The following is a 25,870-nucleotide window of genomic DNA, read 5'->3' as shown; positions in this document are numbered from 1 at the left end:
GAATCAGAAACTTAGAATGATTTCTTTAACTTAAATACAAAAAAAACCCAAGATGTCATTAAGTGGTTTCATTCTGGTGCTGAAAACTATTGTTTTCCTCATTTGTCACTGCATGATTCATGCCAAGCTGAAGTATATTAGTCTCATATTTTCCCTACACATGTCAGTTCAACAGTAATTCAGCCTAATGGGCATCTTTGGTTCTCTCTTTCTGGTCTCCTCAGGACTGTAAGTCCAAAGACCTGGCCATCACTTCATGATGCTAACTTACTTTATCAACAACCAAGTACTTAGCAAAGATTAGGCAATGGATGTATTAAATCTGTATTAACTGCTCAGGAAAATCAAGACATCTGTCTTGGCTTCCATTAAATAACACTTTTTCCACTGGTGTTGTACTCTGATGTCATTCAAGAGTGTCTATTTTAACTCAGACCACATTAGGCATTTTTCCGTATTCCAACATTACTCAAGTATCTTCAAAACTTATTGCTTTGTATTTCTTTTTTTCAAGCTTCAGATTTTTTAATATCACTGTTACAATGACAGATGACCTTTGCCCTGTTACTGATGTCTATCACTTATTTGATCAGGTCCTCCTGTTGTGAAATCTCAATTTCATGGCCAGATGAACTGAAGCAGGCTTGAGGGCTCTGAGACTTCAGTTCCTATTCATGTAATCAACACAAACTCAATCAATTCAAATACAAGAGACTAATAAATAAATCCATGAGACTATGATGCAAGGCTTAATTTGTTATTCCTTCTAGAAGGGTATAATAATTTGTGTAGAGGAATCCCCACCCCCCACCCCTGTGAAAAACAGTCTCTAAAGGGATATATTCCAAATCTTCATAAGAATATTCAGAAGAGATCTGTTCATGCCCCTCAAAACACATTGGCAGCTATTTATGCTGCTTGACTTTGAGCAAAATTGATTTTCACAAATTGAACATTTCCAGAATGGAATCATAACTGAACCCTAATTAAACCAACACATATTAATTATGTTTTAATTAATATTAATTAATTAATTAATGAAACCAACTCCACTGAATACAGACATCAAACAGAAAACACAAGTCCACGTCACAGATACCTGGGATCCTACAGAATGCTAGTGTGTCATTTACCCAAAGCCCCCATGCCTCCCTAGAGGGCCAGTTCCATCACTTTCTGATAACCTCTACAGACTTGGCTCCTACCCACCCATCCTGCAATGCAGCTTGGAGGACAAAGCCGGAATAGCCCTTCTTCAGTGTCCCTTGAATGTACAGGGGAATTTCCTGCTTGGGGAAGCAATGTTTAAAAGTATGTAGCGCCCTCAACCTAAGCCTGTTCTTACTTACCCTTGGAAGGTAGATTCATAACTATGAAATATGACTATGGTCATAACCAGAATAAAAAGGGGTAAACAAATTATATCACATGGCCTCTTCCTGTCCTAACCAATTACAACAAAAGTGATCACATGGTCCTTGGTTTAAACAGCCAGGTTGGAGATAAAGCATGTTTAAACCACATTCCTTGCAGACTCTAGAGATGACAAGAGAAATTCAAGGCTTTGGAAGAGCTGGGTAAGCCAAATTAAAATTTCAAGGATCAGAGATTTCAAGGAAAACTGCATATTGATCTATCCTTTTAGGTGTAATGTAGAGTTCACTCATTTTGAAATTACAGATTTCAACTATAATACTCCCAAATAATGACACTTTTACAAATATTAGTGAGCTTCCCAATTTCTCTCTGCCACTTTCTCTGGAGGTAATGACCTCCTTTGTAACTTTTAAGTGTGATAATATCTTTGCTTAAAGAAAAAAAAAAATCACAAAATTATATTCCACCATAGACTATTTGCCTTCCAATAGACTGCCACTAAATTCTATTTATTATGAGTCAAAATTACTAGGCTTGACAGGTATGGTTTCTCATCATGGACTTGAAAAGCACTTGTTCCATCCAAAGTGCCGAGGAAGCTGTAACGATCCCCGAGCTCCACACAGCCCAGCATCTCTCCCTGCAGCCACAAAGCGCAATAAAAAGCAGGGTTCCTACCTCGGTGACTGGTGAGTTCCCTGGAAGCAGAAGGCAGGGGTGTGTAGCGGCTCTTAGGAGAGACAACAACTCTGTCACTGGAGGGCTGTGTGAAAAAAAAAGCACAGCAACATGAGCGACGCCAAACACTAAACACTTCCGTTTACCAGACTTGTCTCCTTGGGATCTGGGTTTGGAGAACATGTTATGGACCAAGGCTCTTCTTAGGAAGCAAGAGCTGTCTCTGTTGAGATAATATTTTGGTAAGTGTAGGGTCAAATATAACGCTTTGAGGGGACTTGTACTGGTGGAAGGGATCTGAGACAAGGGGATGGTTTGTTTATTGAGTGGAATTTTGAGGAGGAGAAGGAAAAGAGATGTTGAGGGCAGGAAATGATGCAGACTTAGATTTCTATCACAGTTATTCCCCAAAAGCTTTCTACCCAAAATTCCCACAGATTAAACGCGCACTGTACATAGATTTCTACGAAACCAGTGAAGAGGCTGAGCTTGGCCTGCAGGGTAGATGGGACAAACAGGGCTGGTTTACTGGGCCCAGTGGCATGGAGACAGGGGAAAGGTGAAGACATGAGAAGCATGAAGTGACCCTAGAGAAGAACACGTGATATCAAAGACCTTGCAGTTGGGGTTGTGGCTACATTTAACAATAGCACTAAAAAATCATCTGAAATTTGAAGCACAATGGTTATCAACAAAACTTTGCCATTTGGAGGGCTGAGAGAAAATGATATGAAATCTATTTGTGAAGATGCTTTTTTTCTACATGCAAAGTGCTTTAACCATCCACCTTGATATGGGGTGACCCAGGCTGCTCTCGCTTTCTCTTTCTCTAATTAGTGCTATACCCATGGGAGCTAGGGTGTGAGGAAAGACGACACCAAAGTGTGGAGAGTAGGTGTCACTTACTGACCAGTATGTCATATTCAGAGTGAGGTAGTGTGGAACACGAAGCATCACCACTGCAATTCTTACTGAAACTTCTGAATCAAACACTACTTTTTTTTTTTTTTAATATCCTAAAAAGAACATCTGCTAGGATCAAAATCCTAAGCTTACAACCTTTCCAGGCTTCATGAAAAAGTAAATTTCATTAATGCTACATTTTTCTTTCTGGAAAAGGAAATGCATTCTATGGGATATATTTGCCCTAGTAGGAGCAGGCCTTTTCTCCAAAGAGATTATCAACATTATAGGAATCAAAACTAAGTAGGAGATTAGACCTACTTGCTAGAAAAACCCTTTAAACCCTGTTTCTGACATTTGAGATGTTTGATTAAGCGGCTTTCAGTAGAGACTTAGAGAAAGAGTTCTGAATGGTGCAAAAGCAGAAGCTATGTCCCTAAGGTAGAGAAAGATTTTGGGTAGCATTACTTAACTCCAGCAGCAAGAGAAATATACTGTGTTTAAAGCTTGATCCAAGGGTATTGGGTCCAGAAAGATCAAAGTTCAGTTGCTAAGAAAAACATTTGAAAAAGTATCTAAAGACTTTTTTAGATGCTGTAATCATATAAAACAATCAGCAATTAGATTAAAATTCAAACACTAGAATCACCAGGGGCTTCTCCATTTGGCATTCAAGGTCTCCTGCAATCCCTATTTGATCAATAGGGCTTCCCTGTTTGATCAATGAGCCACAAAGGTAATGTTCTAAGTGTGGCGTCTCTTCATATGCCGCTCCTGCTCGAGGCAGGGGAGGAGCAACGGGGGCTGTCCTTCCACAGATCTACTATACTTCCTCTGCAAGAGGCCAGAGCTTCTCTCCCTGTCAATGTTTCTGCTCCATCTCATTGCTAAAAGAGCCTGAAAATCCAGGATGAGTTTTAGGTTGCTATATTGTGATGTTTCTTGGTACTTTTAATCTCAATTTGGGCTGTTGACAATTTGATGACAGCTTTTCCTAAAATTACTAGAAGAAACTACCTTTCAGCAAATATCTCTGACTGGGCAAAACATTCAAGTTTTCTAACCAAGAGTAAAATAGTGATTTACATTTTCTTTCCAGTTTTAGTCAAAGCAAAAATTGTGTGGCTTTAGTTCTGTTTTGCAGTCATCATTCTATGCCTAGCATTTAATTACTTTTCTGCTCAGTGTCCATTTATAAACTCAAGTCATGGAAAAGAATCCAGGAAGAGAACAATTTTGCAAACTATACCTTTTGGTGAGACTTTCGTGGCTGGATGTTTGGGAAAACTGCTACAAACCAAGATTCTAAATACTAGTTCTTTGACTTGACTTTTAGCAAAATGAAGTCCATGTGAACTTTTTAAAAGTGATGTTAAAATTATGCTTAGAAGCTTGATTCAGAAAAGCACAATCATCATATGAAAGAAATGGACAAGACAGTGTCTTAAATTTTCACATTACCTGTCCCTGAATAAAGAATTCCCCTTGAAACTGAAGCAATACACTCATAATATATCAAGAATGAGATAATAGAAACATTAGTGGAAATTTTTAAATAATGTTTTCCTTTATGTGGATAAAGCAGATATGCCTAAAATGGGATCAGGAAAATTGGGGTAAATCAGACTCCTCAGAACTACAAATAATCCTCAAATCTTTAAGTACTTGGCAAATTTTCTAACCATCCATGGCAAAAAATTACACTTTCACATTTTACTTTATGAATCTCCCCATTAGAGGATTTTTGTAACATCTGCAATAAAATATTAGCATTCAGAATATGTCTCTAAATAAATAAAAATATAATAGAAATGGACAAAAAAAATATAAGACACTTCAAAGAAGAGAAAACCTGAGTGGCCAATAAATAAAAGAGAAGATGCTCAAATTCACTAGCCCTAAGGGCACCTCAGATTAAAACAAAATACAATTTTTTTGTTCATCATAGTTGGAAAACTTTTAAGTCTCATTATAAAGAGTGCTATAGAGTACCAAGGGCAACAAAACTCTTAACCTCTCATCTTTTGCCAGTGGGAATGTACATTGGTTCAACCACTTAGGAGAGTAATTTAGCAATATCTAATAAAACTGAAAATTGGTACTGCAATTCCCTTTAAAATATATACACTATGGAAAATTTTACTCAGGTCTGTAAGGTGGAACATAAAACAATGTTTATTGCAGCATTATTTACAACAGAACAAATTGGAAATAATTCAAATGTCTATCAATGAGGAAAATGGATAAATAAAATGTTGTATATTCATATGACAGAATAATATTTAGCACTTAAGAGCAATAAAGCTGATTTATAGATCTCAATTTGAATAGGTCTAAAAATTTAATGCAAAGTGAAAATGCAAGTCGCAAAATGATAAATGCAGTGCAATACTATTTATGTAAATGTGTAGTTCTTTGATCTCATGTGTATATGGAAAGATCTAAAAAATATAAAAGTTAAATATTAAATTCATGAAAATGGTTGCCCCTACCAAAGAGCAGAGTAACAGAACTGGGGCTAATGGAAAGTGGGGAGCTGAAATTTTACACATAAGATTTATTTCTTTTATTGAAGCATAACACTTGAAAAAAAAAATAACAACATATTAGAAAACACAAATCCTGTAGGGTAACTAAGCATGCTTGTTATTTTTCAAACTTTTATATGTTTTTTTAATTTCTCAAAATTAAACATGAAAATTGAAAAAACAGGCTTCTGTTTCTACCTAATCCATACATCCTATGTTGAAAACACATAATTAGAGGACACTTTCTCTAAGTTTTCCAGTACTTGCACAACATGAACTAAGGGCATCTCTGGTTGGCTTTTTTGGTGAAATATCCCAGTTCTAACTCTTCCTAAGCTATTGAATGTAACAACAGAACAGAAAAAGCTGATAAATAGCAGTAAATATAAATCCCCCACTTCATGCCAAGGCTTAAAACGCTCATTCTACCTGCTAAGTCTTTCTACTTAAGATTGGCCAAGGCATATGTAGGTTTTTGTACTTGTCTCCTACTCACAATTGGAGAGTTACTAATAATTTTTTAAACTCACATCAATAATGATAATGGTCACTAATATACTGTGCTCTGCAATTTCCATCATGCAGAAAGGAAGGTAGAACTTTGGCAACCTCACTGGAAAAGATTCAACGAAAGTACAGTAAAAGAGACTTGCAAAGTGAGAATTTCATTCCGTGGTTGCAGAAAACAAATGTCTTCAGATGAATGTGTACAATTCAAGCCCCCTCCCATTGGGTGCATTCCACAGAAACCTGCATTCCAGTGGATATGTCTGAATATCATGGATGCCCGGAAGGAACATGATACAGACCACAGGAGGAGATATTTGGCAGGCTTCAAAACAAGAAGGGGGCAGCTACAAAGTTGTTTAATAGCCATAAATCTCCAACTATTTTTCACAAAATACCATCTAAGACCAGAGCTCCACATCTCATTCCCCATCACTCAGCTCAAGTGGAGCGCTCTGGCATGCTCACTCACCCTTAAATCATACACTGCATAAAGTGATCCCAGGTCTGGGAAATTTGTCAGCCTCTTTCAAGTAAAAGCAATCTTCGCTTTTCATCACAATTCATTCCCTGAAACTGTGGTATAAAGCTGACTCTTCTAAAAACATTTATTTTCTCTCATAAAAAAAAGCATCACTCATTTAGTTATCAAGGATTTAATAACCATCTACTATATGCCAGGCCCTTTGCAGAGAATACCAAGAAAAATAAAATCAGGACCTTAGTTGCATTCCCAACTCATCAAAAAAAAAAAAAAAAAAAAGAATCATGATTAATGCTGGTTAGTAAGGGTCAGCAACTCATAGCCTGATCCCCATATTTTGCATCATCCAGAACTTTGACCCCAACCTCTATGATGACAGCTGAACACATGGATTAGTAATTACATTCTTGCTTGTTTCTTCTTCATACTAACAGTGCTTTCAAGATTAACTCTATTAAATTTCTGAGATTAACTATACTATTAACCCTGGTACCCAACATGCTGCCAGAAATACAGAAAGATGTCAATGCATAATGCTTGAATGAATAAAACATTTTAATGTCAAAGAGAAAACTATATACCATGATTATAATTCAACACAAAAGCATGAGCCAAGTTGCCAGAAGCAGAAGTAAAGACTTGACAGCATCTCAAAGATTAAATTAAAAGCCACAGAACCAGTCTAAAGATGGAGTCTTCCAACCTGCTCACAGGTAGAGGCACCATGCCTTCCAGTGTGAAGACAGGAAGCCTCCACGATAGAGGCAATGTGTTGGGAAGGTGGAGAAACAGGAGTAACTATATTCTTGTCCAGAGACAGAAGCCAACAAAAATGAGAGAAAAATAAAGGGTAAAAAGCGATGAGGGTGAGTCAGGAACCAAGACACCAAGAAAGGATACAACTGTGCAAAAGGCAGAGTCAGAGCAAGAGCCCAGCATCCAGCTGACTGAGGAGGTGGGGTGGGGGCGTAGTTCAGAGCAGAAGTCCCCCAGGGAAGGGGTGGGTTGGGTGGAGGGCTGCACCAAAGGCTCTCTGGAATCAGGAAGCCCTTTGCAGGCAAAGCAACCTCTGAGTTTGCCATTGTTTTTATCTGATCCAAAGGGGCTCTAGTTCTGCCAGTGCCTAAAAGGTTACTAGGCACAGAGTTGCAGTTCTGAAATGCTTATGGGAGAAAAAAGAAAAGAAGGACTGCAGGCTGGGCATCCTTGGGACCTTTACACGAACAATCAAGTCATAGAATGTAAGAGCTGTAAGAGACCTTTTCAGTCATCAAGAGCAGCGGTTTCCAAAATATTTTAGCATATATTTATATAAGAAAAAAATAAAACCATCTAAATATTGAACATTATGGAAATAATCATAATTATTTACAGTAACCAAATACAAAATAAATATGCAAAATTTTTATTACACAATACTAAGTGAACACAGTAACTATAAGAATAGTATTGATACATCTGTTGCTATTTTTAACATAATATTTGCCGTGGGTAAAAGGGTAAAAGTTAATAGGCAAAGATGGAAAGATTTTTGTGAACAATGTGGTTTGCAATGATTTTATTTTTAAACTTTATTTAATAGTGCCATTGCTTTTGGCGGTTTAAAATATTTAAAAATTAAAATCCTACCAGGGCTAATGTGAAAGAAAACAATTGCCATCAAGTATCTCCTGAGAAATCTGTAAGCAGGTCAAGAAGCAACAGTTAGAACTGGAAATGGAACAAAAGACTGGGAAAGGAGTATGTCAAGGTTGTATATTGTCACCCTATTTATTTAACTTATATGCAGAGTATATCATGAGAAATGCTGGGCTGGATGAAGTAAAAGCTGGAATCAAGATTGCTGGGAGAACTATCAATAACCTCAGATATGCAGACGACACCACCTTTATTGGCAGAAGGCGAAGAAGAACTAAAGAGCTTCTTGATGAAAGCGAAAGAGGAGTGAAAAAGTTGGCTTAAAACTCAACATTCAGAAAACTAAGATCAGGGCAACTAGTCCCATCAGTTCATGGCAAATAAATGGGGAAACAATGGAAACAGTGACAGACTTTATTTTTGGGGGCTCCAAAATCACTGCATATGGTGAGTGCAGCCATAAAATTAAAAGATGCTTGTTACTTGGAAGAAAAGCTATGACCAACTACTTTGCCAAAAAAGGTTCATCTAGTCAAAGCTATGGTTTTTCCAAGTCATGTATGGATGTGAGAATTGGACTATAAAGAAAGATGAGCACCAAAGAATTGATGCTTTTGAACTGTAGTGTTGGAGAAGACCCTTGAGAGTCCCTTGGACTGCTAGGAGATCCAACCAGTCAATCCTAAAGGAAATCAGTCCTGAATATTCAATGGAAGGACAGATGCTGAAGCTGAAACTCCATTACTTTGGCCACCTGATGCAAAGAACTGACTCTCTGGAAAAGACCCTGATGCTGGGAAAGATTGAAGGCAGGAGGAGAAGGGGACGACAGAGGGTGAGATGGTTGTGATGGCATCACCAACTCATGAGTTTGAGCAAGTTCCGGGAGTTGGTGATGGCGAGGGAAGCCTGGCGTGCTGCAGTCCATGGGGTCACAAACAGTCAGACACGACTAAGTGACTGAACTGAACTGAACTGATTTTTCCAATCCCTCCCATCAGAGGACAAGGAAGCGTGACAGAAGGAGGGGGCATAGGAGTTAAGGAGGAAGAAGGGGGCAGAAAAGAAAGGGGGCATGGAGTGGGACAGGAACAAATGTTTCCTAAATGCTTTCTAAGTCTAATGGTTTTCCAGTGTATGAGTATATCCTATTACTACTCTCATCCGCAAAAAGAGAAAATTGAGACCCAGAAAGTCTAAGTCACACGCCCGAGGCGATACAGTTCTAAAATCTACAGTGGGATTAAAAACCAAGTCAGTCTGATTCTCAGACTCCAAGGAGTTTCGCCAGTTCCACACCTTCTGGACAGCAGAGACCCCAGGTCTTTATGACACTCCTCTCCTGGCCATTGCTCCACTTTGCCTCCTGCTGTCAGTGGTGCTCTTGTCTGGCCTCTTTTGCAGGACTGTCAAATTCAACGGTGCCAGGAACAAGATCTGTGTTAATAGTGAATGCCTTGCAGCTCCTCAGAAACCACCCTCTCCAAGCATTAAGAAAGGATTATCGAACGAGAGAGAATTTACTAATACCTTGGGTAATTCTAAAGGTAGAACATCCTATCTTTAAAGAAACAGTCATCTTTGTCCACAGAAATATGATGGAACACAAGTTGATACTTTGCTGGTAATTATTAATCCTTGCAGAGGATTTAGTTTGTGTCATATGTTCAAACATAATGTAATATCTTACAATTCCCAAGTAATGAGGGTCTATATATGATTATGTATATGTGTCACACTTCTTGGGCACTCTTTATATGGAGTCATTTTAAGCACACTCTTTCATTTAACTATCTCAACAACTTTAAGATAGGAATATCATTATTACTATCATTTTATAAGTAAGACAGTTGGGATTTAGAGAGATTAAACAACTTGCTTGAGAGCATTCAGCTAATATATGGAGAATTTAGAATTCCAACTAACACAGCCTGATTTCACAGCCTGAATCCCAACCATTCTGCAATGAATTTGATGTTCAATGGTGCCTAGAGAAGAAAACCTTCCTGGGTTTAGTACATATACTAATTTAAGCAATACATTTCTAGTGCTAGTGCTAAGTCACTTCAGTCACGTCCAACTGTTTGCAACCCTGTGGACCTTAGCTGACCAGGCTCCTCTGTTCATGGGATTCTCCAGGCAAGAATACTGGAGTGGGTTGCCATGTCCTCTTCCAGGGAATCCCCCAACCCAGGGATTGTACCAGCATCTCGTACATCTGCTACATTGAGATATGATTAGATTCATGTGAATATGCAGTGTGTTTTGTGGTTTGACATATTAATAAAACCATTATTTATTAAAAATAACTGAAAAAAAAAATAACTGACTATGCAACATAGATGCAGAGCACTTCAGATCTCTTTAGCCCTTTGGGGTTGACATAGCTAATAGTATCTATGGTCAACCTGTACCAGCTCACAAAAGCCAATGGTTAACTTTTCAGGAATGACATATTTAAGTTGATAAACACAGTTGTTATTTAAAATTCAATTATATATACTTGTGATTGGATAATATTAAAAGTAAAGGTAATATATAACCAAACTCAGCACTTTCTCTTTTATAAACTTTACTACTATTTATGCTCTGGAAATTATTCATGTCTATTATATTTACATAGCAGAAATACTATATAATATATACCACTTCATAGATCTTCCCAACTCTTCAGTGATGTGACTTTGGTAGTCTGACATCAGCCATGATAGAATTATTTACAGCAGAAATTGGCAAATGCTACAAATTGGTTGCTAATTATCTTATTGATTTTTTTAAACCTAAGAAAATGATGGGAAAATATGAGCTATTCAGATTAAACTTAAAGGTTATATTGTGTATGTAGCCATTACATTGTGAATAGCACCAAAAAGTTGAGGAAATATTTTTCAAATATTCAAAAACTATTATCTGATTCAGTAAAGAAGTTGCTCATGCCATTCACAAAAGAGTAAAGTTCTGACACAGTAAGAAAAGAATATAATTGATGCTCATGTCAGAACTATACTTATTCATCAACTGCAACCTTATATTGGCAACAGATATGAAAGTTTGGCTAAAATAACCAAAAATGTTTGGTAAGATTGCATTAGATGACTAGAATTTATAACCAAAAGGATTATATATTTAATTTTATTTGTAAGCTGTGTACTAATCAACCTTTATATACATAAAATTACAAAAAGTTATGTACATGTATTCATAATTTTTTTTCCAAAGAGCTGCTTGTTAAACATTCCCAGCATACCACTATCTATCTATCTATCTATCTAAAATTTATTATATAACATCTAAGGTATGTTTGGTGCTAAAAGGATAGTAAGAAAAAACTAATTAAGCTTCAAAGATTCTGTCAACTTATTTACAATTTGGATATCCTCTACTTCTCATTTTCCTGTGCTCTGATGCCTGCCTGCCTAAGACTTAGATCCACACACCGTCCTCTGTATGACCTTGGGCAGTAAACTCTTAAAGCTATTCTTTCCTCCACTGTAAAATGATAAAGACAATCATAGTCATTATAATGATGATGATAGTTAAAAATGGATAACACTTACTTGTGCTTACTTTGTGTCTAAAACTATGCTAAACACATTCTGCATATTATTCAGTCTTTACAACAGTTCCATGAAGCATTTCTAAATCCTATTCCTATTTTACAGATGAGGAAAACTGAGGCCCAAGGAAATTAAGCAGGTTCTTGGATTACTAGCATGTAACAGAGCTGGGCCACAAAACCAGGCAGTAGTGGTTACTGCCTTAATCATGACGCTATATGACCTTTCTTCACGTTAAAAGCGAAGAGCAATATAAGAAACAAAGATCCTGGCATTGCTCATTAAATATTAACTACACTTATTTTTACTTTAATTTTGTATAACATCTTACTTCTTCAACTAAATTTAAGTTTCTTGAAAGGTAGGGCAAAGGTTTTATGGCTTCTCCTACCCTTCATAGTAGCTACAACAGGGACATACACACAATGTGTAATCAACTATCTGTACATGAATGGACTCTCCTCCTTACTTGTCAAGCAGAAAGGCACTACTGAGATTCCTTCTGTGGACAGAAGTCATGAAATCTTTAGCTAGTTACAACCTAGATTCACCCATAGCTTCCCTGCATTACTGTGATGGCTCGTCTTTAGTAAATAACAGCATATGGCATTTCTCATCTGGGTTTGCAAGGCTGTCTTAGAAATAATATTATGTCATGGTATTCCTACAAGGTTGATTTGTTTTGGCTTATAAGAGGGAACTTGCCTCATGTGTCTCTCTTCCTCTCAAGAGAGTTTTGGTTTTTTGTTTTTTTTTGTTTTTTTTTTTTTTATAAATTCTCAAGGGCTGCAGGTCAAGTTCTGTCCTTGGAACTAAAGTAGTTTTCCAAAATGAGGTGGAGCCAGGTCTGTCAAGCCGGGCCAGCCCTGCTGTCAGTGCCTTTCCCAAATACATCAGACTCTCTGCTTGTAAAAATAAATTGATACCAATGCAAGAAATTTATTAGGAGATGACAGCCTGGTTCATAATGGAAATATGGAGAAAACATCATCCCTCAAAACTGACAGTGTATCCATCACGCCTCAGATTCCTGAGATAGAAGCAGACCCTGTCACATACAATCCACTGAGGACACATCTTCTTGGATTTCCTTATGACAGGAAACTCTGAAATAATCCAGAAGAAGGAAAGGACTTGTGCTGCCCTTAATGTGCTCGGCCATAAATTTTTAGTATTAGCAGAAGAAACATGTGGCCAAGGAAATGAATGATGGGGGAAATCAGGCGGCCTGGAATTCTCAAACGGCCCCTTCTTTTCTCTGGGGGGTGATGAACTGGGCCAGGGGTCAGAGAAGGTGACTGCACTGCTGTGAGGGACATCAATACCCTGTTATGTGTAAGCAAAGCCGACAGGTGGCAGGGCATCACGGCAGACACACCACAGTTGGCCCGGCCTCCGGTCTGTGATCAGGTCACCTTGCCCCGCCAACTTCTCAGTGGTGGTTATTTCCCTTAGCTTGTTATTTGTATTGATAAACTTGAGGCATTTAGGAGGGCCATTTTAATTAGGAATAAATGCAAGGATATTCGTGGGGATCACTAGAGGCCTGATCTTGGCAGGCTTAATGAGGTGACCTAGCCAACCCCATATGAAATAATTGTGTATTGTATTAAAAGTCGCTTTGGAAAGTAAAACCATGGTAGTAAATTGGAATGACATGAACATGGTATTAAGGGGAAAAAATATTCACTGCCAATTTTATGGGGCCTTAAAATATTTATGTTCTTAAACTTGCATTCTTTGGGGATTTGCTGAGTGTTGCTAGAACCAGGAAACTTTTTAATGAGATACATGTATATTTTTTTAAATTTACAGATCTTTTTTAGCAAAAAATAGAAAGTTGTAAATGTGAAACGGAAACCTAAACAAGGTAAGTACAGCCTTAATGGTCTTATATTCTTAATTTGCTCTTAATATTGGAAAAGAAATAAAAACATGGGATCTTTTATTTAAATGTGAATAATACACAAGGAATCTTTCATGTCACTTTATATGATTAAGGCACAGGGACACCAGCATGAATGTGATACCTCAAGTAAACTTCGGTTTTGTTGCATTCATTGTGTTGTGTGGATAAAAACAGGATACGAGCGCTCTTGGGTTACTTAAGCACAGTCAAACACAGGGTTTTGATCCACTGCCCAAAATAAACCCCTAAGAGCAGCAGGGAAATAAATTACATGCCCTTATTCATAGGTAAGGGGGTATGAAAAACACAGAAACACTGAACCCTTCTTTAAATGCTCTCGTCCTGTGAAAGGGGCAAAGGAACTTCTAATTGTTCACATTTGTTTCGGCCAGTCTTCCTGGTTCCCTGTCTCCAAAAAAACCTAAAACTCTGTTGACTTTGCACGTCCAAATTAAATATATCTGTGTTTTCTTTTGCTTTCTATCTAAGTGTGTGCCAGCATGACTTAACATTCATCCAGAGTTTATTTCAATATTAGTGGAAAACAAGTCATTTTTCAGTTTAATGAATAGCATCAGTGTCTGACTTTAAACCAAAAATGTGATCTTAAACTTGATGGATCTCACCAGAAGGCACATTTTCAAATTATTTTTCTATTGGAGGTTATGAAAATGGCTTCCCAAATTATTGTGACAGCTGTGAGGGGGAAGTCCACATCACAGATAGGGCAGCTTAAAATAAAACTCAGACCTAACAGAATAGTAGTTTCATTTGAGAAATAAGAAAAAGCGAATGGAGAAAAAAGCATGAACCACACTGGAACAGGAAAAAATACCTCCTTTGAGCTTTAGGCAACGGGAGAAAAGAATCATGTAAAACAGTTGAAATTCCCATACTTTTTGGTTACTACCATTTTTGTTTCCAAATCATTCTAAATTGGGAAGGTGAAGGCTGAGCATTACTGATTCAAAAAAACTCCAAGAGGACATCTGATATTTCTTCCTTATTAAGGATGATGGAGTGTAATTGATGTGCCTGGTGCTCAGCCAATTCCAACTTTTTGAGAATGCTGCTTAATGTGCGGACATTATTTTTGGACTACTGAACGCCAGAAAATAATGAGCTGGCATTCAGCTTTGGTGAATAAGGCCCTGAATTTTCATCTAAAAGCAGTTTTGAGTTATTGCTGTAGATAAGGTGTAACTGTGCAAGGGAATTTTATCCATGTTTCTCCCATGAATCATAAATGAGGAAAAAAATTACTGTCTAAATTGCACTTAAAAGGAATAAAGTCTTTTCATGTCATACATGATTTATCAAAATGATCTCATTTTAAGGGTACTGTGGTGTATCTTGATTAATCACATTAGGGAGCGTGATGAATGGCCTCTTTAATGGTAACACAGGATTTATTGGCAACATCCCGACTTGAACCAGAAGGGTAAGAAGTAAAATATACAATAGATAGCTAATGCAGATAGGGTGTCACTAATGCTCTGACTTGTTTTAAGACTATACAGGGAGCCTTAGTTTCAGGACATTCTGAAGCTGCCAGGTGGTGGAGAGCAAACTTGGGTGCAGCCATGATTACACTGTAACCCTTCCCTAACCTGTTGCAACCCAAATACAATGGTCCACTCTGCTGGGCCGTAAAGAGAAGGCGTGTGTGAAATCTGGACAAATCACGGAAATTCCTACCAGGGAGAGGTGGACACTGCCTTTCGAGATCAGCGCCCCCCACCCTTTTCGCCCTATTTCAATATCCTCTTCACATTTCGCTTTAATATCCTAAAGGCCTTTTTTTCCCCAGCCTTCTCTAGTCTGCTCCCACTAATTTCCTCTAAGGCTGACAGATCAGAGGCTTTCCTCGAACTGTTCCTTTTAGAGCTGAGGAGCCGTCCTCGTAATCCTGCTGCTTGTCTGCAATTAATCCTTCCAGTTGCCACATTATTAACACCACCACCCACAGACAGAGGAAGCCCTGACCCACTGGACACTGGCTCCCGACTGAAGCTTCAAAGGTGCCAATCACACCCTAGTCAGAAAGGTGCCTGCTGTCAGCATCAGAGCTTTCCATTCTCTCCTCCCCGCTGATCAAACATTCTTCCTCAGAAGATTAATTCAGAGTCTCCGCCCATTTCCTCCCAGATCCTCTTTCCCTTTTTGGTTTACCCAACGATCCATCTTTACTTGGAAAAGGGAAGCCATGGATAATGGAAGCCTTTTCAAAACAAAAGCTGGGCAAAGGCAAATTTAAGTCCCAGCTGTTATCAACTTTTTTTTTTTTTTAACTCATTTAAACACCTTAAGGCGGTAAGGATTAGGGCCTGGCCTGAAATGCCATTCTTTGATCAAAGACCCCAAGACTTTACACAAACATAATCACAAGGCAATGGATGCCCCTCTGAAGGCTGAATTGATTTGTTTGACTGCAGTGCTGGGATGGGTTAGAAAAGCTGTACACTGGGTCCCCCAACTCTCAACATATTTATATCACCAGGCCAAGTGAATTAGAAATTATGTATTTTCTTACATCATAACTGGAGCAAAGTCATCTGCACATTCAGATGTACCTGTGGGGAGAGGGAACAATGAGAAGGGGATGTGAGCAGTGTGGGTGCTGACTACAGCCTGTTCCATCCTGGGGCAGGAAGCAGAGGTTTAGGCTCCAGAAAGGGAGGTGAGAAGGAAGCAGCTCCATTGTCTCTGATGTGTAGTCAAAGTGCAGGTTCTTTTCTGCAGAGAACCTGTGTTTACATTATCCAGAGCTACTGGAATCCTCTCCAGTCACTTAGTAACTGCAGTTATCAGTCTCTATCTATTAAAGGGGTCTTAAGAGAAGAAATCAGCAGGACCTTCCATTTGACTCATTCACAAGATTCCCCACCATCTATCCAGGTCTTTTAGGACCAGAGGCCAGGACTGACTCAGAATAAAATCTTCAAGAAAGTCTTTGGAGATGGTCAAATAACAAATTCTCATATTGAATCATGGCTCAGTAGGGTTTCCACTTGCTATACATATCTAGAAGTAACTAGTTTTGAAGTTGCATAATAAAGAAAATATTTAATGTGAAGATTGAAGGAACAATTGAAAACCAATATTCAAACTTATGAAGATGTCTTTATAAAGAAGTTTTTGTCTTTGGATTTTTGTGGTTAAGAGAGTAGTTTGTTATTCACACTACAGAGAGACTGTCAGAAAATGAGATTACAGTCATATATAACTAAGAATTCTAGGTTTATATGACTATGTTAGGGCAACTGATCACAAATTTCCACAGTGGGTTACAGAATCTCCCTTGTTGAACAGTTTGGAAAAAAAGATTACCTTGTTGATCCTAAATGAGACAATCCAACTCAAAGTTCTTCAGGAAAGTAAATGGGGAAGAGAGACTTTATGACACAGTGCAAAGGTTCATAGTATCACACATGGTTGGAACCAGGCACTCAAACTTATCACTGGGGTTTCCTATCTCTTAACTTTGTTCTCCTCCATGCCAGCTTCAGTTTCTCCACAGGCTGACTCACCAGGAGCTTCAGATCTACATGAGACCATCTTCAAAGACAACAGAAAGAAATTCTGCTTTCTGAAAGTTCCAAGCAAAATCTGGGAATCCATGGCCTTGTTGAGTCACATGCTTACACCTGAATGAACCTCTGTGGCCACAGGAAAAGGAACACTGCTCAACTGAACCCGGATCTGGGTCCAGTTCTAGCACTGGGGCAATAACTGGCCCACACAGAGCACCATTAAAGGTAGGTGGGTGGTTCCCCCCACCCCCAAAGATAAACCTGTTCAAGAATACAGTGTAATGGACACCATATAGGCCAAAAGAGCAAATTCTCCTTCAAAAGCAGACAACTTCCTACAGCAATATTCTGTAGCCCCTCACTACATACTTGAGACACTCAAAACATCTCATCACCAACTTCAGGCAAAACTGAACCCACTATCCAATAGTGAAATTCTGAGTCATCACCAACACCAACAAAAGGCCTCCACATCCAGAAAATTCTCCCATAAGGTCTTTTAGATATCACATGTTTTAAACTTTTCAGGCTGTCAACTGGCCCTAAAGAGCTTTAAAATTTAAAAAATAGATATATATTTTTTTAAAGTCTTGTATCTCACAGAATATTTTAAAAAGCTATGGTAATCTAAAGGAAGCAGCATGTGGAAAGGGCCCTGAGACAGCTGCTGGGGTCATAGTGCAACATGGAAAAAGGAGACCAAAAACACAGACTGAGAACTGAGCCCCAGCCATCACAATGGACCTTTGGAATAAGGACACCCTTCCTCCACTCCTATCTCCTTACACATTTGCATGTCAGGAGGATAAAATCAGTCTAGTATTTCCTATATAAGTCAGGAATTATAGATTTAATTTCCAGTTTGTATGCATCAAGTAGCTACTGGCCCTGGTCACTGGGATGAGACATTATTTCCATTTTTTGTCCCCAGGCAGAACAGATAACACCACAAGAAAACAGGTGACCAGTGTCAAAGAGTAGTACAGAGAAGTACTCCAGGAATGACATTCTAAAAAGTCTCTATCTTAAACTACATTAATTTCAGATGTCTGGGAAGTAAATTCTTATTACCTTTCTTATTTTTTCAAAGGCATTTTCCTGTCACTCTATCACTCAGCCTTCTTGTTAGCTCTTTCTAAAGTTTGTGTTGAGGGTGCTTGCCCTGAATGCACCAAAGAATTCAGCTTCATTGCTCTCTTAGGTGAGGACACTACACTCTGGGCAACACAAGTGATTCCCTGAAGATCTCTGCTGTATGTAAAAGTGGACTTTGGCAGGCTAAGAACTGGCTACTACATTAGAGTTTTATACTCTCCTAAAGACCCAAAGGAAGCTGGCAGGATTCTTTCCTTAGAAATTCAACAATACCCACTATGATGACCAAAGTGGGATACATTTGAATGGTTCTTCTGTTAGGCTACTAAATGTCTTCTGGGCTATTGCCCACATGCTCTGAATGTCTACACCAGGATAGCTAAAAATCTGAAGGAAAACCATGTTGCCTGGATGCCGATATTTAGCATCTGTGTGTACAGATGTATCCATGCATGGGAACTGCAGAGGACAGTCTAAGTTTACAAAAGGCTTCGAGTTCCAAACACAGTCTTTCTTTGTAAAGTTAATATTAATTGCACATTTGTGAACCTTTCTACATCAGAATTTCATTCTGTCTTATGTTATCACAAGTAGCAGAAAACAGATGCCTATCTATTCTGAACACCCAAGAACACTGAACACTCATTACCCTCTAGATGTGAACACGTTACCTTACATTGTTAAATATTAACTTTCTCAATACTCATGTGTTAGATTATAAAATCCAGTTGCTATAGCTGAATGGAGTCAAGAAAAATAATGAAAAAATGGTTTAATGGATGCAAAGTCACTTGTGAAATAACCTCCAAACATCATTATTCCTTTTTCTTTTTTTTTCAAAATTATCTGATAAGCATTCACAGAGCTACTCAAGATAAAGCCCCTTTTTTGTTTTATGCTATCAATAGTTGTTGACATCAAAAGTTTCATTCATCTAAACATGTACATGTTTAGATAAGAGATTCCAGACTCAAATATGTGAGAGAGTACTACATGGAAAATGACTAACCAAGTGTCATAATAAGTAAGTCTTATGTCCTATGCAATATTTCTAACTATTCTAGCAGCCTCTTCTCCCTGCAGCCAAAGGAAAATGCAAAACTGACTCAGAGCCTATTTCCTAAAGAAACAGTACCACAAGCCTCTAAAATCTTAGTTGAAGGACTAAGACTTGAAGGACTAAGACTGCACTGGAGCACAATGTAGTCTAGCAGGATTCAGTCATTGACAAAATATGCATGAACCTCCCTGAGTGGTAAACTTCATTCTGGATATATGAATACTTAGGAGGGCCCAAACAGCAAAAAGGAAAAATAAAAGGAAGTGAAAATAGTCAAAAAGGAAGGAAAAAAAAAAATGAAAGAAGAAAAGAGGCTTGGGTGTTATTTCTCAAATGAGAAATCCAGTAAACCATTTTCCACCATTTTTCTTAACTTTGTCATACTGTATCAACTATACTTTGTACCATTTACAAAACAGCAAATATGTTTCACAAACCCTCTTTCCCTTTTCTCCCATCTAGGATTCCTATGATTCTAAAAGACAATCACAGCCGCCTCCAGGTCCTGAGTTTATCTTGAACCTCACATTTGTAACCAGTTCACAGAAAAGTGAATGACACTGTGCTAAGGTGCAACCTGGATGATTACAAAGGGCCAAGAAGACTCCCAAAAGATTCAGTGGGGAATGTGGGCCTATGGTTTAGCTGGTATGAAGCAAATTTCACTGGATTTTCTAAAATCAGCCCCTCCTCCTCTCATCCTCACCACTACCAGAGAATTTCTGCAGACTTCAATTAACTGAGCAATCCTGTTTTAGAGAAGACACAATTCCTGGCAAAGATACATAATGTTCTACCCAAAGTGAACATCCTTAGACCATCTTTGTAAAATCCAGAATTTGATCATGTCTCCTTTCTGCTTAAAAACCACATTTTGATTTACCTTGTTTTGCGGATAAGTGAAAATCACCACTTGCTGCCCAGAAGGCCCTCTGCTCTGACCCTGGCCTATTTCTCCCACCCACCTCTCCCTTTATTCCTCTGAGCCAGCATGTGACCTTCCTGCTCCCTCAATGTGCCAGGCTCCATCCTGCTCAAAATCTCTGCACAAGCTTGATGTTTCTTCCTAATCTCTTCCCCCTCAAGACTTTTAGTCTAGTTAACCTCTTACCTTTCAACTGTCAACTCACGTATCACTACATCAAAAAGACTTCTCTGACATTAACTTTACACATACTTCCAAGGACCCCATATTTCTTTTGGGGGAACATATCATAGTTTGTAATTACATGAGGGCAGTATCTTACACCTCCTAAAAGCCTGGCACAAGGCAGCTTCTCAGTATATACTTGGATGGTGAAGTAAAATAATTTAAAATGATGAACAAACAACATACCCCAAGCTCCAAGAACTGAGGGTAACAATAGCACACATCTTCCCAGATTAAGTTACTCTCCACACTGCCCTCTGACATGACCCTCTCTGTTACAAACAGAACTCCCAAAAGTGGGCAGGATGGTACCCACAGCTGCCCCCCTTCCCCCGCAGAGCTGGTACTTTCCACATGCATGCGCATTTCCAGCAGTGTACTGGGGATTCCACATTCGTGAAAGGACTTTAAGTTACAAGGCACCAAAGGTAGTTTAGAACAAACAAAGGAAACCTCTTTCCTGCACTTCACACCAGCCTGCCAATGAAAAGCTCAACACATGAGCCAGCAGCTTCCAAGATGTATTCAAGTAACTTCAGTCAGGGATCTGGAGTTGTTCAGGAGGGAACTTGGGGAGTCCCCGGTGGGTCGGATGGCGAAGAATCTGCCTGCAGTGCAGGAGACATGGGTTTGATCCTTGGGTTGGGAAGATCCCCTGGAGAAGGGAATGGAGAAGAATACTCCAGTATTCTTGCCTGGAAAATTCCATGGACAGAGAAGTCCAGTAGGCTACAGTCCATGGGGTCTCAGAGTCAGACATAACTGAGCAACTACCACCACAGGAGGGAGCCTGGGGCTGAATGGTCCCAGGTAGCACCTTTCTCAGCTTTCCTTGTCATACCTGTCTCTATCCCTCAGTTAATGTGTGTGTTTTTTAACCTTTTCCCCTAATGAATGAGTAATACAATGGGTTAATCTGAATAAAGACATGGACTTCTGGACTACAGCGGAGCCTCTGTGATCACGGTCCTCCTGCCCCTACAAAGCCTGCAGGAAAAGGCTGGGAAGGCCAGAGAAAAGTGCCCTAGAGCCCTCCAGGCCTCTCTTCAGGACAGAAATCTGAGTTGTAGTGCGGCTGCCTGTCACAGGGCTCCATCGGCAGAAGGGGGTGCTGCGGTGTAACCTATTTGGGATGCAAATAGAGTGCTTCAGAGCTGCAGATTAGAGATGCTGTTGCCAGCAGGTCCTCAGCAGTCCCAAATGTTGCCTCCCTGCTCGTCACTGCTCACTGCAGGTCATTAATAGAGCTCAGAGTGGTGTTACTAAATGTGAGCATCTAACAAAAAACCAAAAAAAAAAAAAAAACCCTAATAACTAAAAGAAACAAAACAAAGATGTGGCAATCCCACTCCAAGGAAATTCACCTCAGTCAGATCAATGGACAATTGTTTATTCAAGATCACTGGAGTTCAACAGTTTTATTAACTTTAAAGTGGCGACTATGTACCACAGACTTACTACCCAGTAAATGAGAGAGAGAGAAGGAGATGGAGAAGCAGCAGCAGCAGAAGAGGAAGGAGAAAGGAAGGAGGGAGGGAGGGGAGAATTAAGGCCCTCTCTTATGTGCCCATGCGGGGGCTTCCTAGGTGGCAGAGTGGTAAAGAATCCACCTGCCAAAGCAAGAGACACGGACTTGATCCGTGGGTTGGGAAAATCCACTGGAGAAGGAAATGACAACCCACTCTAGTATTCTGACCTGGAAAATTCTTACACGGACAGAGGAGCCTGGCAGGCTACCGTCCATGGGGTCACAAAGAGCTGGACATGACTGAGTATGTATGTACTTACATGTGCCCACGTACAACAAGAAAGAAAGTACTAGAGAAAAGGTGAGCACTGCAGGGCCATCTCCCCTCCTCTTCCTTGAACATCCTCAGAACTGGAAGCGAAGAATCAGAACAAAACTCCCAGTTTCACAGCACCAAGCCAGTTGGGTCCTTCTGCTTTATTTGCTGACTGAATCAGGTGCTCATCAGGCCCAGCAAGTTTTCCTCTTTCCCCTTGACTCCCGTTTTCTTCAATTGGAGCTCCCCAAGACTCATCAAAAACACGATTTAATTACATCTCAAAAAAAAAAAAAAAAGGGAGGAGTGTAAACATGACTCCTTTTTATCTCCTGATACATCTGGACAAGCAGACAATGTGCTAAAACAAAATAAATCTGCCCTGACAGTCACATCAAAGAGTTCAGCGAGGGGCTTGCAGCTACTTAAAGCACAGGAATGCTGTTGCCAAGCACCGGCCCACAACTTATCCATCCCTGCAAGAAATGCCTTTTTCTTTCTTTCAGGGGGAGATGAGGAAAGTTGGAGAGTGGGAACCAGACTGCAAAAGGAGATTGGGGATTTTCAGGGATTGTGAAGCTTAAAATAAATTGTGTGAAGAAAAGGGGGTTTGTCGTATTGTGTTTTCCTTTTGACACACTGTTTATATTTTTATAAAGGTAGTCTGCGGAAACCTTCTAGAAAGCATTATTAGGACTCACAGAAACAGGCAATCGCACAAACACTCCTATACAAATTTGCACCATGTCTCATTGTGGATTTCTCTAAGAAGAGTCAAAGGCTAGCTTAGGGGTCTGAGGAAATATCTCTGATTCACCAAAATCAAGACTGAAAAATCCTTAAGTCGCCATAATAATAAATCATCCAGCAATACAAACCACAACCATTTTTTCTAAAAGGCAGGAAATGGAGCATCTACCCTAGCAAATACAACACAAAAGAAAACAGAACACCCCCCACCACCAAAAGAAACCAAGTGTGAACTGCCATGTATAATGAAATAAATCTAGCCAGATGACCCAAAATACACATCCAGTCTCCCAACTCCAGTTTTCATAGGAAAATGTAAAATGGAGCTGACCCTGAAATCTGGCCAACACCTCCCATCTTGTCTCTGCACCACCCCCTGGGAAGGGACTGAAACAGATGCTGTGAAATTCAGTCTGATCTTCATCCCATATGCTGGTTCTCAAGAGGGAATACCAGGGAGATTTTCCTTTTCCCATGAACAAATCCTCAGGTGGGAAACTTTGCCCCACTTCTTCCCTCCAGCAAACCTACTAAATTTAGTTATGCTGGGAAATGTGGACTAAACATGAAATGGCATTGCTGAGAAGTATGTTCCATGAGGACCTGAAGGCTCTCTGGAAGAAAAAAAAAAAAACAAAAAAAAAACCTGCCAGTTCAAAATAACCCACCAGTCCTCAATGTGCACCAGATACCACCAGAGAGATTTTGCCTTTGCAACAGAGGGGCTCAAAACATGCAGAGACGTGATTCTGACCTAGGGAAGTCAAGGGCACTTATGTCAACAACTTGCTATTTTTTTTTCTTGGATCAAAGGAAACAAATTCTGAAACTCCTATGATCCCCAAGCAGGATAACTATCAACACCATGAACAATTACCAAGTCTGTGATATTGCACAAATAAATAACACTTACCATTATCTCTAGCACGATCATATTTATTAAACAGTGATGGAGGGTAGCAGTAACCATTTTTATTGTCCCATATAGCTCCTATTTTCTAATTAAACAAAAGGTTATTTCTACTGTTAACATAGCCATTTGTCTAAGTTGGGTCTTACATAATACTTTTTGCCAGGCATGACAGAATATAAGCAATTATGTTCTGTGGTGGGTTTTTTTGAGTTTTTTTTTCTCCCCTTCTTTTTTTACTTTTAATTTTGTATGCTGAGTTGCTACTTAAAGAACTCTGTTGGTTTATAATCAAAGCGAGAGGCCATTGTGTGGAGAATTCATAAATAAACTTAGGCAATTTTTCCTAAAACATGATGAAGCAAGCACTTGGTCCTACCCTTTAGATTCAATCCAAGGGCAATGGTCTGTATTATTAAAGATATAGGTCAAGCCCGCTTGCGCTTCTGTGTCCTGTGGGATGTTTTAGAAGCCGCTGTCACATTACAGAGATCTGTTCTCTGGCTCCTAATTACTCCTCTTGGCAGCTTTGGATTTCAAGTGATTCCTCTCACATGTATGTAAAAATTTATAAGCTGTTTCATATAACCAGCATGAGTTATTTCCTCATTGTTTGTAATTGCAGAAGACCCCGATTAGAAAAATGCACTCATTTCACTGACAAGGATAATGATAACTTAATAAAATTTGTATTATGTCTTCTGCAAACCTCAATAATACTTTATATCAACACTTAAAACTGTAAGTTTTTTTTAATTTCAATATAACTCTGAGCACAGGGCCATCTTTCTCCTGAACATCTTAACAAGGAAAAAAAAAAAAAAAAGGCATGGATTTCCTCCTCCTCATCAAATTTTAAGTTGGTCCAGAACATGTATTAAGTTGCCACTGTACTCACAGAAAGGAACGAAAGATGTCAATGTTCACTGAGCGTCTGGCATGGTACTGAGCACATTCACAAGGCCATTTTATTCTATTTAGTTCCCAAGACAACTCCACGGAGGTGATGGATACATACACAGTGGTTTCACCAAGGAAAAGGAATCCCTGGAACCCACAAAGGAATTTCATTCTGTTCTGTATTCCTAAAAGAGCCTTACTCAAGCACCAGCTCTTTGCATCATCCTGAGAGGAGCAAACCGTACTGTGACTTAAAGCAGCTTACAGTCAAGTGGGAGGGAATAAGTCAACAGCTGCAGTAATAGGAGGGCCTGGAGCAAGCGCTCTGAGAGAGAGTCCAAACAAAATAGCGGAGGGGCTGAACAAGGGAAGATGTTTCATCTGTCCCAGGAGGAAGGTGGGGAACCTGCTACAGCACCTGATTTCTACAAGCAAAGTGTGTTGGGAAGATATTAACATCTCTATTAAATAGATGAGAAAACAAAGACTTAATGAAGCAAAGTATCTTTCCCCAGAATGATGAATTGCCTAAGGTAGAACACAGCTTTCCTGCCTGCTTTCCTGCCAAGATCAATGATAACAACATCCTGATGTTCTAAAATGCCTGCCCGCTAAAGAGCTCTCTCTATTCTTCTGTCATGATAGCCCGAGTTTAAATTTTATGCCATCAGTTCCAAGTGCCCTCCATAAGTAGCCACAGGGGAAGTCCAAGAATATTGGAGTGGGTAGCCTATCCCGTCTCCAGGGGATCTTGCCAACCCAGGAATCAAATCAGCATCTCCTGCACTGCAGGCAGATTTTTTTTTTACCAACTGAGCTATCAGAAAGACAGTATTTCACATCAAATATGCTATAGTTCTTCCTCCTAGTTTTTAAATGGATTTAGAGTTTCTCTTATTTCTTTGGAGGTTGAGTTGGGAGTGGGAGGAGATGAGCATTATTTTATTTATGTAGATATAAACAGGAAGCTGAATAGACTGATCCATTTTATCTGACTCATAATCCTACAAAGCTTAAGTTCCAGGTCTCTGTTTCTTTATAAAATGGGGGTGAACATCTTTCTAAAGGATGAGTCTATTCATCCCTACAACCAGCCAAAGAGTAGTT

The 25,870-nt window shown here is 39.2% G+C and overlaps 1 protein-coding gene across 1 annotated transcript in view; it reads right to left on the bottom strand.

Moving 5' to 3' along the window:
• Nucleotides 1-25,870, bottom strand: part of LRMDA (leucine rich melanocyte differentiation associated) — a 1,164,713-nt gene that overhangs the window by 248,098 nt on the left and 890,745 nt on the right. The window contains exon 8 of the mRNA XM_070470890.1: nt 2,056-2,140. Coding sequence (XP_070326991.1) covers nt 2,056-2,140 — 85 coding nt within the window. The remainder of the gene's footprint in view (nt 1-2,055; nt 2,141-25,870) is intronic.

The sequence above is a fragment of the Odocoileus virginianus genome, chromosome 7, assembly GCF_023699985.2.
Source record: "Odocoileus virginianus isolate 20LAN1187 ecotype Illinois chromosome 7, Ovbor_1.2, whole genome shotgun sequence".
NCBI classification, from domain to species: Eukaryota; Metazoa; Chordata; class Mammalia; order Artiodactyla; family Cervidae; genus Odocoileus; species Odocoileus virginianus.
Note: the sequence above shows the minus strand (reverse complement) of the source record. Positions and strands in the feature narration are given on the sequence as shown.